Below are 17,258 nucleotides of genomic sequence, written 5' to 3'. Positions count from 1 at the left end.
TAGAGCACCATTGTGTTCATTTTAACCAAATATCTCTCAGAGGGGCGTTGGGAGTGGCTCCTTATTTCCATCTAAAGTAAAATACAGAATCAGCACTTTTGAAACAGGGCTGAAACAGAGGGGTTTGTGGGATGCTGCAATGAGTGATCTGTTTGGTATTTCGAGTCAAACACTTCAGAGACACGTTTTTTATATATCTGAGACCTATAATATATTGATGAAAAACAGTATAATAGGGGACCTTTAAGTCTTATTTTTTTTATTATTATGTTTTGTTAAATATGTTCAAAGAAAGCACAAGAACCACAGTTACAAAAATGTACATATTGATATATATGTTACATATATTTGGGTTAAATCATAGAATGTAACAGAAAAGTTGTGCTTCTCATGTGCATATGTGACTAACTTAAAGGTCCCATGTCATGCTTTTCCGGTTAGTACCCGTCCCCTTGTGTGTTATGAAGGTTTTTATGCATGTAAACGGTCTGCAGAGAAAAACCCTCAAAGTACACCATGTAGATAGTAAAACTCTAACACAGAAAATACCTTCCCAAAACGCCTCGTTGGAGATTTCTCATGTTCTTCCTGGACATTGTGACGTCTGAATACCCAGTAGCCACGCCCAGAGCTATGACCAGGCTGATTGGTCCAAATTGACCAATACACGGACTTCCTCACACACACAGTGCAGGCAGCTCTGCTGATTTCTCCTCCCTGGCTGCAGGCTGATAACAGACAGTTGGGATCGCGGTGAAATTCTCTCTTCAGACCCATTCTCACAGCGTTTATCAACCTTTTTCTTACTCAATATCAAGCCACACTTATTGTTTTTACTTCGGCTGTGACTTTGTGTGTGCTCAGGATGAGTTTGGCTGTGTTTCGCTGTGTATCGCTAAACAAGGAAACCACACCTCCACGCAGCTCAGCGCGATTCACAACGTCCCGACCAATCAGAGCACACTGTGCTCACAGGGAGGGTGGGGGCTGGAGCTATTGGAGCTACAACGAGCCGTTAAAGGCAGAGAGTGAAATTCAGTGAATACACGTAGTTTTACAGAGATGCTGTTGAGAAATCAATGTGAGTTTGGAAAATTGCACAATATATATAAATCTATTCTAGTAGACCTCAACAATGGAATTATGATCGGTGGAAATGGCCATGACATGTCTCCTTTAAATAAAAATAATACTAATAATTTGAATACCTCTAAGACAAAAACAATACTGTACAATTTATCTGGTTAAAAAGTATGAAATAAAATGTAAGTCGTAAATTCACATTTAATGCCTATCTTCCTAAAACTTTTAATAAGTCAAGACATTCTTTCATATTGAATTAAGAGGATCTGAAGGAATGAAACATTTTGAATGTGAACCTAAACCAAATCCTTTATGCTTCAGATCTCCTGATGGCCATGGTACAAACCTCTGCCTATTTTTCTGTATTAATCACTAAAACAGTCCCTGAGCCAAACTGACTTCCTGGTGGCGTGTGATTGGTCAGGAGTCACGGCTTCATACATGATGCACAGTTGAGAGGATCCTTGGTGGTGTTGGTGAATCCAGACAGGATGAGGGAGGCGGGCTCTCGCTCCACCACCGGGCTCTCCTCGTTGTTCAGGATGTTCTCCACCAGGCAGCGTGCCGCCTCCTCGATGTTAGCGTTTTCCTGAGGGAACGTAAAAGAAAACAACTATAAAGCAATCAGTTGTGGTGGCCTTGCTAAGGATGGCACTGTGCTGGTAGGTCCACCAGTAAAATATGTCAACAACATTTGGATTGGTTGCTGTGGAGTTTTGTACTGACATTCATGGTTCCCACAAAATAAACCCTACTGACTATTCATCTAGTGCCATCATCAGGCCAAAATGTCAATTTTCATGACTTTTTTGTGATCAAATACCTGCAAAAATAATGATAAATCCATGAGCTATACCATCAGCTATAGTTAGAGTAAAGCACTGATCAAAAAGCACTGCAGTGTCTTAACGTCTCACAGAGCTGAAAGCATGGGTGTAAACCAGGCCTTTTCAAGCCCCACCTGTTCCTCATTGCTCCAATAAAATGGTAGGCCAAGCTTAAAATTGTCAAATGTATCGTTCTATAACAGGGGTCTCCAACCTTTTTTCTCCAACCTTTTTTAGGATGAGAGCTACTTTAAAAAAAATAAGACAAGTCGTGAGCTACTTTTACTCCTCTTTTTTTTATGTTGAAGTTAAAGGTGGGGTAGGTAAGTTTGAGAAACCGGCTCGAGATACACTTGTTGTTATATTCCATGGAATGCTCTTAACATCCCGATAGCAATGAATATCTTAAGTGCTTTGAAAAAAAATCCATACAAAAATGTCATCTGTGGAAGCCGTAGCTCTGTAAAAAGCACGACCAATCATCTGAGCCGGCCCGGCTAAAATAACTGGATGGCCTACCTGCCTGTCAGCCTTCCATCTGTGCATAAACTTATCTCGTGCCCTCATTGGTCATGTGCGCGTTCGTGTGTGTTGGAGGAGGGGCTCTGTAAGGAAGTGGCAGATTTTCACCGGCTGTGTATTTTCAAATTCTAGCGCACTCAAGCTGGTTTCTCCAAAATTACCTACCTTTAAATGAGCACAAAAATGAATTTATGGATACAGCTCTCAACACTCATATGAAAGGGAGCAGTACACTTTTCAATAATCCAAACATCTTTAGAATATGATCACAACCAATAACAAATCACAACCAATAACAAATCATTTAAACTTGTTTATTCTTATCTTATGTTACATTCTTTCTTTTTATTTATGCATATTTTACTAATCACTCCCCTTTTAAACTTTTGTTTTTGTTTACTGTCCTATAGTACACATTGGAATGATTTCTTACTTTTTTTTTTACAACTAGGCTATATTAAATAGATAAAGGTGTGCTCTCTCTAGCTCTCTCTCTCTCTCTCTCTCTCTCTCTCTCTCTCTCTGTCTCTCTGTTTCTGTCTCTCTCGCTCACAGAGGCTGTGTGCTCCTCCGTGGCGATGACGGCTTGCGTTAAAAAATAATAATAAACATAGGCCTAATTGTAAAGTGGGGGGACACAAACAGGATTTCCTTATGAAGTGGTGAGGTGCCACTCCACATTGCTTTTCTTCCCGACTGTGTGTGTGTGTGTGTGTGTGTGTGTGTGTGTGTGTGTGTGTGTGTGTGTGTGTGTGTGTGTGTGTGTGTGTGTGTGTGTGTGTGTGTGTGTGTGTGTGTGTTGTGTGTGTGGTGTGTGTGTTGTGTGTGTGTGTGTGTGTGTGTGTGTGTGTGCGTGTGTGTGTGAGTGAGAGAGAGAGAGAGCGTGAGAGCATTTGTCATGTGTGTATGAGAGATTTTTTACATATGTCTGTAAATTATTTTGGTTTCAGTTGTGTGTGTGAGCAGGCTCGGATTGGCCATCGGGAGATTCGGGACTTTTCTCGGTGGGCCACTGCCTTTGGTGGGCTGCTGCCTTCGGTGGGACGCTGGCTGTGGCATAGGTGGGCCGTGGACTCTCACAGCGCCGCTGCGCCGGTACCGCATCCGCTGCCGCAAACACCCGCCGTTGCGGCGCTGTGAAAGTCCACCGCCGTTGCGAGTCTCCGGCTGTAACAGTCCACTACCGCCCGCGAGGACCCAGGTTCGATTTTGGCCTCAGGTCCAAAACATTTTTTTAAAAAAAATAATAATAATAATAATAATAATAATCTCCTGTTGATCGCGTCCATTCGCGACCTATCACATCTCTGTGCCCCACCAGTGGCGCGCGCCCCATACTTTGAGAAACGCTGGTGTAAACTAACATTGGAAAATATTGGAAAGGACTATCTTGACATTTCAAATTGCAAACAAATAAAAGGAGATTGACATTTTAAATCCAGTTTTGAGAAAAGTCAAAGTCACTGTGGAGAACTCAACGTCTAAGGCAGTGGTTCCCAACCTTTTTTCCCAAGAGCCCCCCCAAATGACTCCTGTTAGAAATTGCGGCCCCCCCCCCCCCCCCACACACACACACACACACACACACACACACAAGGGGGGGGGTGGGGTGCGCAACAGCGGTAATTAAAGTTTAAAAGTCTCAAAAATACAACTACTGTCACAAACTGGATGAATGTGAAGTATTATGTTAAAGGAGGATGAAAGCGTAATTAAGGAGCACTATTGGAGTGACTTTGATGGTTATTGGACTCAGGATTAATTTATTTGGATTCCCGCTGTATGAAGAAATTAAAGGACGGCGCAAGTGGAAACAATTCACAAAGGGATTAAACTGTTTAAAACACATGCTCAAAGTAAGCCGGATTTTGCCGATGTGTTTATGTGGATTCAAAAGTCGTAAATAATCTACAAAATGGAGGAGACCGATCTGATCGGAGCAACTGTGACAAATAATCCAACTGAAACCGGCATGGACAATGACTATGTTTTAAAAATGCGCTTATCCAGACAAGCCTGGTTTGGACACTTTACGGGCAGAAGAAACATTTCTATTAAAGAAAGAATTATACATTTCTGTCTTTATGCCTTTAATACTAACTTGAATTTTTATTAAAATTAATTAGTAAATTATTTTTTATATTTTATTGTAATGTAGAGACGAGGCTTTTAGTGACAATCATGTATTGCCTTACAATTATATGTAAAAAAGTCTAAATATGATATTTGGCCTCAAATCATCTGAGGCCTGGCGCCCCCCCCTGCGATCTTTGGCTCCTCCCCAAGGGGGGCGCGCCCCCCAGGTTGGGAACCACTGGTCTAAGGGAAAACTTTTTGGGACTCACTTTTCAAGTACTATAAAATCAGTAGGTCGGTGATTTCAACATGACCTAGAGAACCATTCAACGCTAAGAACATAACACTGTTTGAAACACTTATGTGTCATGTTACATCATACTGTATACTTAGTTTGTACTGTTTGACCAAGGCCTTCACTTTACCTTTGCTGACTCACACCAATGTTTATGTCATGCTAAAAAATGTAAGGGTGTGTTTTCAACCAATAATAGTCTGACTTTTGTCTACTGACCAGCTCCCTTTTCATCCTGACCTCGCCTTCGTGTTCACTAACTACACTCCTGTCTCTGACTCGCACCCTGGTGTGTAACTCATTAGATGGGCTCTGAACGGGAGGAAAATACAGAAGGTTACTTCACACCAGACTGCAGACATTCCTCTGTTTCTCTCTTGAGAGCAAGGTAAATAAGGTTTGCTCACTTTTAGTGTGAACACCCTTCAGTATTTACCAGAATCATGTGTCTGTATTTTGGGCTTTTGTTTTAAAGCATTGGCTACGGTTTAATATGTAGTTAACCTGACTGTGTAAATAATGTTTAGGGAAGATGAATGTGATTAAGTCTTTGACTCAAGTTAAACCCCTGACAACTCTTTCCATTTGGGGTTTATACAAAAAAATACTTTTAATCTTTTTATATTGACATACAGTAGATATCGCTATATTAAATGATTAGTGATAATGTAATGTTACTACCTCCTCAATCTAACTCTAAATACCTTTTCCACTGATTTGACTTCAGAAAGGTGCATCCAAAGTCATGTACCTTAGCGGAAGTCTCGAACCAGCCAGCGAAGCCGTTCTCCCTGCAGAAGGAGTCCAGTTTGGGCTGCTGGGAGCCCAGCTGGTCTGACTTATTGGCCAGGAGGACCACTGGAACCGGCCTCCCATGGTTTAGGGTCACCTTAGGGAGAGGAAAGACATGTTAAGGGATGATTTTAAACAACTGTAATTAAGGCTTTTAAAAATTGAACTGTAGGAGAAGGTGTTGTATCTATTCATGACCTTTTATACTATAGGTACAGTATGTATTTCCTATCACATTGTCACTTTTCCTTTACATTTGTTAATTTGTTATGATGAACATATCTGTTGTAACCACTTTAAGGTGTCAGAATGATTCAAAATAAGTGCTTGTTAGTTGGGAAAATTAAATCTGAAACCCCCTACCCTTACACCTTTGCTATGTTGGTACTCACTATTATTTTAACCCAAGCTTTTGTTCTTCTAATTTTTCACACTATTCTGTCCCTTTTTGCTAGTATGAGTGCTTCACCATGTCCACCAGGATGGATTGTCCCAAAATATGGGCCATTTGAGTAATGAACACCTCTCTGGCTTTAAAGTTAACACTTTTGGCCTTTGTACATGGTTGGATGACAAGCAGTACAATATGTGACACAGTATTGAGGTGTGAATTTTGTAAATAGAAAGAGGGGGAGCGGGGTCCATAAGCATCGACTGACAATTTAAGCAGTTCCAACATTGTGCCTTTTACCTCCGCTTCGTGCACATTTTCTGCATTGCAGCTGTTAAACCTACTAGCAAAATCACACTTTGAATGTGTTCCTATAGTACATGAAACCAAGGTGACTACAGCAAGTGTTGAACTACTGCAATGAAATGTTGGACATTTAGACTGAAATATAGATGATGTGTATTTACATATATTCATTTATCCCGGCCCTAACCTTAACTGTAACTTGGAATACATTGTTGTGGGTGTTCGCTGAAAGTGACGAGAATGACAGGTTAGAAGGAAAGGCCTTAGTTTGTGCACACCTTGGAGTCCAGGTCGTCCTTCCACTTCAGCACGGCGTCGAACGTGGAGGCCCTCGTCACGTCAAACACCACCAGAGCTCCCACCGCCTCCCGGTAATAGACACGAGTCATGTTCCCATAGCGCTCCTGCCCTGGGACGCATGGTACAGCCAATCAGACACACATAAACATTTATCTAAAGGAACCTTTTTAGAGTGAGAAAACATTTTGTTGAGCAGGGTTTTGTGCATGATCTGTTTGATTTTGATTGGGGTAAAATCGATCTGTGTGCTGATGTGGAAACTGCATGGTCTTATTTTTTATCTTGGTTTTATGGAGATCATTGATAGACATGCACCCCTGCGTAAATTTAGAGTAAAGGGACGAGACAATCCTTGGTTTTCTGCTGAGCTGTCTAGTCTCCTTCATGAGAGAAACAAGGCCTGGGCAAAGGCTAGGAAATCAGGCTCAGAGGTAGAGTGGCTGCGTTTTAGGCAGCTAAGGAATAGCTTCACTTTAAATGTCAATAGTGCAAAGTCGAAGTACTATTTGTCAGTTACCACAGAAAACCTAAATAATCCTAGGAAATTTTGGAAAGCAATAAAATCGATATCCACCAGTGAGATCCGTAATGAGCTACCTCCGTGCCTTACCACAGCATCTGGCACTATATCGGACAGGGCCACTATGTTAAATTGCTTTAATGAGCATTTTGTGTCCTGCGGTTCTATGTTTGATTCTGTGACTAACTCTGCTTCTGTGAACACCCCAATCCGTGACTCTGAACAATGTGGTCTGGAAAACCCTTTCAGTTTTACTCCTTTTACTGTCAATGTTGTTCATGAAGCCTTATCTAAGCTAGATCCTAAGAAACCGGCTGGCCCGGACAACGTAGAACCTTTCTTTTTAAAGATAGCTGCAGATTTTATTGCTCTTCCTCTTACTACTCTTTTTAACCTCTCCCTCAGCACAAATGCAATTCAAAAAGTATGGAAGTCAGTATATGTCTTGCCTTTACTAAAAGGAGGGGAGGCAACTATTTTAAATAACTATAGGCCAATCTCTAAATTGTCAGTTCTGGCGAAGGTGCTCGAACGCCTAGTGAGTGAACAGGTAAAGGAGTTTTTATGTAAAAATTATATCCTGTCTAAACATCAGTCAGGCTTCAGAAAACAACATAGCACCATCACTGCCACAATGAAAGTGGTGAATGACATTACGAGTATTTTAGACAATAGGCAGAGTTGTGCAGCTCTATTTATTGACCTTTCCAAAGCGTTTGATACCGTCGATCATCGCATCTTAAAGCAGAGGCTACTCAGTATCGGCATATCCAGCCATGCAGTGGGGTGGTTTGTGAACTACCTCTCTGAAAGGTCCCAATGTGTTCACTTTGATGGGCTGTCTTCTGAGTGGTTAAACATTGCTAATGGTGTTCCTCAAGGTTCTGTTTTAGGTCCACTTTTATTCTCCATATATATCAACAGTTTAGGTGAAAATGTGGATGAAGCTACTTTACATTTTTATGCTGATGATACCGTGATGTATTGTGCAGGTCCCTCCATTAAGGAGGCTGGTGTTAAATTACAGGCTGTTTTTAACATTATTCAGACTCAGCTTGCTGAACTTAAGCTTATTTTAAATGTTGATAAAACCAAGGTAATGCTATTTTCAAAAGCTAAAAAGACACCAGAGCCTGTTTTGGATATTGTTACTATGCAAGGACAAGTACTTGAAGTGATTACCAGTTATAAATACCTAGGTATCTGGCTTGATGATTGTCTTACTTTTAAACTTCATGTCAATAACCTGCTTAAAAAGCTGAGGGTTATAGGTTTCTTTTTCAGAAACAAGTCCTGTTTCTCTTTTGAAGCCAGGAAAAGGCTAGTCACTGTGACCTTTTTACCTGTGCTGGACTATGGTGATTTGTTGTATATGAATGCACCTGCCCATTGCCTGAACAAGTTAGATGCCGCCTATCACAGCGCACTGAGATTTGTCACAAATTGTAAAGCACTTACTCATCACTGTACCCTGTATGCCAAGGCAGGTCTGCCATCACTTACTGTAAAGAGGATCAGTCATTGGTACACGTTTATTTATAAAGCTTTGTTGGGTAAACTCCCATATTATATCTGCTCTCTGATAACACAGAGAGTTGCAAGCAGCTATTGTCTGAGATCGCATGATGTAGTATTGTTAGATGTGCCAAGAGCAAGGACTGTCTTAGGTAAGACAGCTTTTATGTGCGCAGCTCCATTTGCTTGGAACAGTCTTCAGCAAGAATTGAAACTGAGCAATCTCATTCCTCTGCATGTTTTTAAAGCTAGGCTAAATGAAATGCTCGTTGATACTATGGCCACTTGTAAATGTCTATAACTATGTAAATGTATCCTGTAAATATAATGTATAATGTCCTTTATTGTTTTATGTTTCATGTGGAACCTATATGCTGCAGGTCTCCCTTGAAAAAGAGATCTATGATCTCAATGGGACCAATCTGGTTAAATAAAGGTTTGAAATTAAATGAAATGAGAGTCTGTAAAAATCGAATCAACTCATATCATGGTTTATTAGTGATAAATAAAGCAATGTTGTGTGTGTACACTGTTTGTTTATTCTGCAGAAGCACCCATCATGTGACTGATATTATCAGCATGGGATCAGTTGAGTCACAGCCAGGCACAAGATCTACATTCCTCGACCAGGCTTCAAATGACAGGGAGGGACCAGGCATCCAGCTTGCACAAACACACTGTCCCTGTGTTCACATCTCTCACTGCATAACTGTCAATCCTATCGACTGATATCACTGAGTCATAACAGTAAAACAAAAAAAAGTGTATTTTAGTGCAGTAGATTGTTTCAAGACACTTTTGATTGTTTTAGAAAGCAAACATATTTGCATAACTGCATTTCAAAAGCTTATTTATTAGAGGTTTAGGAATGTACAGATGTTCACAGCTGCTGAAACTTTTCTTACCAGCAACGATCCTTAAACTAAATGTTCCTACAGTAAACAAATCCAGCAGAGGTTTATAGTTGAACGGTCAACTGATGCCACAATAAACCTGTAATTCAGTATGTAACAGTTTGACAGACCTGCTATGTCCCAAAGCTGCAGCCGGATCACAGTGTCGTTGTCCCACTGCAGCACCTTCAGGGCGAAGTCCACCCCGATGGTGGCTCGGTAGTGCTGGGAGAAGATCTGATGCACGTACCGCTTAATGATGGACGTTTTGCCCACTCCCAGGTCTCCAATGACCAGCACTTTGAACAAAAGCTCCTGCTGCATAGCTGCAGCTCTCCACACACACACAAAAACTCGTTGGAGAATTATAGTAACTTTATGAAGGTTCCCAGGTATCCCAAAAAACTGTAAACTAGGTATAAAGTCACACCTAGCCTAGAAATTATGATGTTTGACTAGTAAGACATGTTTTTGTAGTGTAAAACACAAACAAAAAACAAGATATGATCCAATATCATCGAGATTTGCGAGATAAATTGTCAACCACCAGTTTAATCACACATGACAGTCTGACTCCGTTTACCTCGCTCCTGTGAGAAGCTCCACCACACATGTTATTAACTGGTGCTGCGTTCAGCGGTCGTCGTAAAAAGTCGCCTGTGAAATTTCAGAGCATTTTTCTACGGTAGGTTTACGCCAAAAGTACTAATGCAACAGTACGTACTTTACTTGGCTGATCATAGAAGGTATGGGTTCATATTAATTTGCAACCAGAAAAACACCCTGCTGTAGAAAAGTGAAATTGCAGTAAATATAAAAGTTTGATATTCGTAGTGGAAAAAATCATGTTGGAAATTGGTGTAATGATCCCATAGGCCTATAGTATTTTCCTATATAATGTTTAGTTTAATATGTCTAGTTTAACCAGGTTAAATATCAGAATCAGAATACCTTTAGTCCAACAGAAGGGACATTTGCAGCGTTACAGCAGGAAAGAGCCACAGACAGCTTAATGTTGCATCTTACATGGGTTAAAAAAGTACTAAGTTATAATATAATAAACAATATGCTAAAAAAAAAGTACTAAGTTATAATATAATAAACGATATGCTAAAAAAGTTACATAATTTTCAAAAATACAGATCAAAAACAAATCAAATCTACAAATCAAATCCTGTAGCAGTTCTTAGGATTTAGCAGCCTGGGATATATATTACAGTTATTAAAGATGGCATATGTATACAAAGTATATATTGCACATAAAGCACATATTGCACATAGTTTGACGGTATTTAACAGCAGCAAGTTACACAATTTACAAAATACAAGATACATACCTTGTAACAGTGACAGTTTAGCAGCCAGGTATAAATTACACAGTTATTAACGGCATATATATATATTGATTTAGTGGCCAGGTATAAATTACACAGTTATTAATGGAATATATATATTGCCCATATAGCTCATATAGCACAAAGTTGGTTTGTATTTAGCAGCAAATAAATAATTAAAATAAATCTAACAACAAATGTTACCATGAATTGTTAAATGTGTGTAGGACATATTTTATATCCGTTTCTATTTTAATTTGCAATGTGCTAAAGTGTATCTCCCAGTAAAGGGATTAGCATATTTGATAATGATATATTTCATCAAATGTTCGTGATCGCTCATTTCGTAATTACGGTATTTGTTCTCCCACAGCCTACGAAAGCAGCAGCCAGTCCCCGCCATTGTTGCTGCGCAACTCCGCGACCGCGTGCAGTTACGGTAGTGGTGCTGATGAGGGCGAGGAGGAGATTTGATGCTGCTGCTGTTTCCTGCTGCCATTTCCTACGCGGATCTTCACGGAAATATCATCAACAGTCTGAAGAAGCTGCAGTTCGGATCCTCAGTCGGTTTGCAACAGGCTGCTTTAATCCGTCATTTTAAAAGAGTCACGTGCTGATGGTGGATAGCAGGCCGGGTTAATGATGCATGTTTGTGTTCGGTTATTCCTGTAACACAACCACTGCTACTGGAAGATCGTTTTTAGAAGACCAAATCATCGATATGGGGTTTGCTTTTTACAGCTACTGAGCTATTAACTTTAAGGTACGTTATTATTGACATATGTTACCGCATTTGTAATGTGTAATCGTTATTGTCAATACTCACACTTGCATTAAGCTAAATGGGTTGGGCCTCATGAGTCAAGTGATTTACTCTTTTTTTTTAATAAACCTTGAAGGATATTTTAGACATTGGAGGTCTTCTAGCATCAGAGGCAAATATCTGTTATCAACTAGCAGTCCTGTTTAGCATCCATCTCTCCATTTAGCTTACGTTTGGCTAGTTTCAAGGACGCCCTGTGTGTTATTGCTGTGTGTTATTGCTGCACATGGGGGCTGACTATGCCAATGTTTATTGAGTTCAAGAGGAGTGGCCCTACCCCCCCCCCCCCCCCCCCCCCCCCCCAAATTAGATCACCCCAACTGTAAATCACATGGACCCCGCTGAGGGGGTTTGGGTCTATTACTCTCCCCTCATGGTGGCGGCCATAATCCAGGAATAATCCATGTGGTCGTCACAGTTTGTGGATTAAATGCACATTTGTTTTTTAATCGGAAACTGTTTAAAGATTTACTCTAATTCTTAAGCAGAGGGTGGCATTCTGTAGTGTGTTTCATTGTCTTTAGAGGCTCTTGTGTGGGTTTGATCAAGATTTGTTTTAATTTAATATCATTTTTTCCCTTAAAATGTTTGATATTGTTGAGACAATCTGAAACAGTCAAATATTTTGTGAGACACAGCCCACACAATTTTGTATTTGAGTATCAAAATTGAGCATAACTAGTAGATATGGCTCATAATTCAACTTTTGGAAAAGGTTTAATTTCAGTTGTAGTTATCTTTGTTTTTTAAATAGATGCATTTATCTGTTAAAACAATATTTTACATCGTAATATGGATTAGATGTGGAACATTTATGTAACTAATTTTGTCAAAAGGTGGATTAATTTTTCAAGGAATCATCTCATGTTCCTTTGAGTATGATCATAAACTCAGTGCCTTTATGTTTGGATTGTTAGGCAGAAAATACACTTAAAGCCATAACATGGATGACTGAATGATTTTATTTCCCCACAGATTTTATCAAGGTGAGACATGGAGACAATATGGCTTTATCAGTTCCGTCTGATCGTCATCGGAGACTCTACGGTCGGCAAGTCGTGTCTGATTCGGAGGTTCACTGAGGGCCGCTTCGCCCAGGTGTCGGACCCTACGGTGGGGGTGGACTTCTTCTCCCGCCTGGTGGAGATCGAGCCGGGCAAAAGAATCAAACTGCAGATCTGGGACACAGCGGGACAGGAGAGGTTCAGGTAAGGCCAAGCTCCTTATTCCCTGTTTGGACTTTCTCTTCATCCATGCACAAACAGATATTATAACCTACACACACACAAAAGTCACTCAGATCTCTGCTGGTTTTACATGCATTTATTTTGTGTGTGTTTAAGTTTGCTTTCTTTTTATAAATCCACACAACACCAACATAACATAAACACCTCTTGCTCTCATTCCCCCAGCCTTGTCCAGATCCTGTTGGATGTCTCCTCAGATGGGCAATACAGATACATTTGTTCAAACCTCACAGAGTTTACAGTATATACTAAATGTCCAGTTTACCAGCCCCAACAGTGTGTAGCCGGTATTGTTTTCACCTTGTGAGCCTGTGTGTTTGCGTGTGTGTGTGTGTGTGTGTGTGTGTGTGGTGTGTGTTTGCGTGTGTGTGTGTGTGTGTGTGTGTGTGTGTGTGTGTGTGTGTGTGTGTGTGTGTGTGTGTGTATGTGTATTATACTGGTAAGAAATGGTCCTGACATACTATACTATGACATATTATTAAACATTAACTCTCACCGTTCAAATATGTGACAATACTAGGATGTCTTGTAATGACACACTTGACTATGATATTGTGTATCTTTACTTTGAACCTTTTATTGGCACACTCTATTATAAAGTTGAGTTTTTTGTCTCTTAAATTGTCATAGTATATTATCTCCGAACAATCTTCACAAAAAATAATGAGAACAAAACAATAAAACATTAATATACAGACAACAGGCCATAACGGGCCATTCTTATTTCTATATAAATTCAAATTCTGAAACTGAATATCCCATTTCTCTCCATTTTATACGTCATTGAGCCATCGTACTTTGCATTTATCACATGTACATTTGCAGAATCTGTCCCAAAAAAGCTGGATGCATTGGTTTGGGATTATTAGCTTCAGAACAGAAAACAAAGTTTCTCTCTCTCTCTCTCTCTCTCTCTCTCTCTCTCTCTCTCTCTCTCTCTCGCTCTCTCTCTCTCTCTCTCTCTCTCTCTCTCTCCTCTCTCTCTCTCTCTCTCTCTCTCTCTCTCTCTCTCTCTCTCTCACTCCCCCCAGGTCCATCACCAGAGCGTACTACCGTAACTCAGTGGGGGGGCTCTTACTCTTCGACATCACGAACCGCCGCTCCTTCACCAACGTCCACAACTGGCTGGAGGAGGCCCAGAGCCACGTGCAGCCGCACAACATCGTCTTCCTGCTGGTCGGGCACAAGTGTGACCTGGAGGCCCAGCGGCAGGTGAGCCTCCAGGAGGCAGAGAAGCTGGCCGGGGCCTTCGGGATGCGCTACGTGGAGACATCGGCACGAGAGTCCATCAACGTGGAGAAGGTGTGGAGGAGATTTCACTTGTTTTCAGATATAAGCTCAAAAATAGCACAACGACATTGACTAGGGGTGACACTTGATTAGCTTATCAAGCTTTTCAAGGCTTAACACTTAAATAAAGTACTTTCAAATAAAACTGAACTGAATTCAATATTTTTTATAGATTCTAAACCAAGTCATTATTCTGTGAAAGGTTACACATAGGAGAAGTAGAATTACATAATCATAGTAGAGTTAACACAAATAAACTATAGAAAATAAACAACAGCATTAATTCTTAGCTCCTGGATTATCTGGAAATTCGTTTTTCCGTTTTTTTAGCACTGGTGATTTACATGGAATCTTATTTACTGTGTTTCACAATATAGGTCCTATATATTATACAGAAAATTGACTGAGGCAGTCATGATCTGAGTTGAATTAAAAGTCATTTCTGAACTATTTAGGCAAGCTTTAAATCATACAGACTTTATAAACATTTCCCAAAATTGCATCCTGTTGATGACTGACATAAAATTATTTTACAAAACAAACAAATAGATGTAAAGCTTAAACACCAGCTGCCTTCCTCAACTCACATAAACACTTGTTCACAATTATACTGTGCAAAAATCCCTTTTATGTCAAATACATACATACATTTTTATAAATGTCCCAACATTTACTGTATAGGGTCTCAATACTTTAATGCTATTTATGTCACTCAGTTTCTCTTAAGTTACTTCCACTAATTTTGTATCCATGGTTGTGTACCTATTTGTTTTTATTTTTGTCTTTTCACTAATGTGCGCTTTTCTTTTTTTATTATTGCTGGCTTTTTTTTACCTGCTATGCCACTTTTGCTGTAACACTGTACACTTCCCCGCTCTGGGACTAATAAGTAATCTGATTACTTTAGAATCCCCCACAGTCTTTTTTTTTTGCTTCTTTTTCTCAGGCGTTTGTGGATCTGACGAGGGACATCTTTGCGCTGGTACAGAGCGGGGACATCAAGATCCAGGACGGCTGGGAGGGCGTAAAGAGCGGACTTGTTCCCAACACGGTCCACTCCTCCGAGGAGGTCACCAAGGGCAACCGGCAGTGCTTCTGCTGACTCCCCCACTGCAGCATGGGGGGCTGACGGGCGGCCATACTTCAGAGGACTCCTTCTGAAGGAGCTCTCTCTCCAGCCTCGGCTGCACGCAGACCACTTTTTGGAGACTCGTTCTATTTTCCCCGCTCAGTTACACACCTTAATTCTATAAATAAGACATTGTTTAATCCTTCTGGTGCCTGTTTTTGGCTCTTTGTTGATAGAAGCACAAGCAGCATCCTAACCCCGTTTCCTGTTCTGTGTGCATGTGACTGTAATAATCCTGCAGACCCTCAACACTTCAGCTTTACTGCACATTCAGCCTTTCCTACAGTTATACTCCCGTAGGCAGTTATATGTTGTTGGCACACATCTCTTAAAGACTGATACTGTCAGTGTAATGTGTTTTATTTTATATTTAAACCTGATTCAGTGATGCCAAGACTGAGCCATGCCTCTTCCTTTTCATGTGTAATACTCTGAATAAATTGCAACCTTGTACAGATACGCAGTGAGAGAGACGAGACGGAAAACAGATCTTACTGCACCTCAAATCCTAGTGACTTAATACAGAAAGAGGGCGAAGGGTGATGAAGTCAAATTGAACCAAAGTATGACACCTGGCTGGACTATTTGTTGTGTATCGGAAGGAGTTTGTTAAAATGTAGAAAAGGAAAAGCTACTGTAGCTGCTCACTGATTACCATTACAACCTGATCATAGTAAGGATTATTTTTAAATATAGTTAGTACCTAAATTCATGTTTACTACAACTACTGTGTTAGTTTACTGGTCAGCACCTTAAAGCCTTTAGTATGGAACCCCAAGGTGTTCAATATGTATTTAAATAATAATAATAATCATATGCCTATATGTACAATACACAGGCTAAATAAACCAACAGTTGATTTAGTGAAATTACTGAATAAATGATTAAACAACTCATTAGTTTGACATGTGATCTTATCGTTCCTTTTTTCATTTTTCACTAAGTTTTTAGTTGATAAGGGTAATTTTCTCAAATATTTCCTTACTTATTTTATCATTTTATCGTATTGTCTAATTTTAATAGCAGCTGTTGTGCTAACTTAAACAATGTGATCGGCTAAAAGGTGAGAGATTTCTTTATTTTACACAATGTATTTGTGTAATTTGTCATAATGACTTATCTTTTCAATATTCAACACTTTGGGGCTCCGTACTGATTTCAAAAGTCTGTTTAAACATTCACAATTAACACTTAACATTACACGATACCTTCTGGTCACAATCTCCTCTCACACTAATCACTTAATTCAATTAATCAACTTTAAGCGATGCATGCCTCCATTTTAACCCACATTTTCCAAATAATTAAAAGATTTTTATTTTTGATATACTCTTAATAGCCATTGCATTCAGTTCCTGGGATCTCATCAGAAAAAAGCAGAGTTAATGAAGATACAAAACTGTATGTGAAACACTGACGGATTTGAAAAATGTGGATTATTTAAACCCCGATTGGTTGCTCAGACTGTAGGACAGATTGTTGGCATTCATATTCACTAATTCAACAGTTTAGTACATATGAGTGAGTTCATACAGTGTAACAGTCCAGTGGAAGAGTCTCCTCCGAGTGCCTTTTGGAGGAAAGAAGCCTAACTAGCACACACAGTCATCTTCCTGTTCAAAGATAAAACTATTAAAATATCTGAACTGTAGGGTGGTAGGAAATACACTGGTGTCACATTACACACAACCTGTAAATAATTTGTTTGAAACCAAACCCTGACAAAGCCGACTGTTCGATGTTGTTGTGACTCTGGGATTGTTATAGCACAAGTGTCATCAATAATACATGCCTGGAGACATTAATAAAGATTTGTCGTGTGCACAAAATCGGAGGTACGCTTCTCTCTTTAATATATTACTACTGCTGATACTGTTGTGTAACCAGAACCGGAAGTAGACAGACTCAATGTTAA

The 17,258-nt window shown here is 39.9% G+C and overlaps 2 protein-coding genes across 2 annotated transcripts; one reads left to right on the top strand and one right to left on the bottom strand.

Annotated features, from left to right (window-relative positions):
* Positions 1–1,266: 1,266 nt before the first annotated feature.
* rab38c (RAB38c, member of RAS oncogene family) lies at positions 1,267–10,114 on the bottom strand. Its single transcript, XM_034206745.1, has 4 exons — positions 9,652–10,114; positions 6,571–6,701; positions 5,555–5,692; positions 1,267–1,672 (listed from the first exon to the last, which is right to left on the bottom strand). The coding sequence occupies exons 1-4, from the start codon at positions 9,842–9,844 to the stop codon at positions 1,511–1,513; spliced, it is 624 nt and encodes a 207-aa protein (XP_034062636.1). The 5' UTR covers positions 9,845–10,114; the 3' UTR covers positions 1,267–1,510.
* Positions 10,115–11,299: 1,185 nt separating this feature from the next.
* On the top strand, positions 11,300–17,172 carry LOC117540242 (ras-related protein Rab-39B-like). The gene is made up of 4 exons (XM_034206828.1): positions 11,300–11,617; positions 12,653–12,885; positions 13,956–14,226; positions 15,161–17,172. Exons 2-4 carry the CDS (start codon positions 12,671–12,673, stop codon positions 15,314–15,316), a joined length of 642 nt encoding a protein of 213 aa, XP_034062719.1. The 5' UTR covers positions 11,300–11,617; positions 12,653–12,670; the 3' UTR covers positions 15,317–17,172.
* Positions 17,173–17,258: the final 86 nt, after the last annotated feature.

Source organism: Gymnodraco acuticeps, unplaced genomic scaffold (genome assembly GCF_902827175.1).
Source record: "Gymnodraco acuticeps unplaced genomic scaffold, fGymAcu1.1, whole genome shotgun sequence".
In the NCBI taxonomy this organism is placed as follows: domain Eukaryota; kingdom Metazoa; phylum Chordata; class Actinopteri; order Perciformes; family Bathydraconidae; genus Gymnodraco; species Gymnodraco acuticeps.
This window is presented reverse-complemented; position numbering and strand designations above follow the sequence as displayed.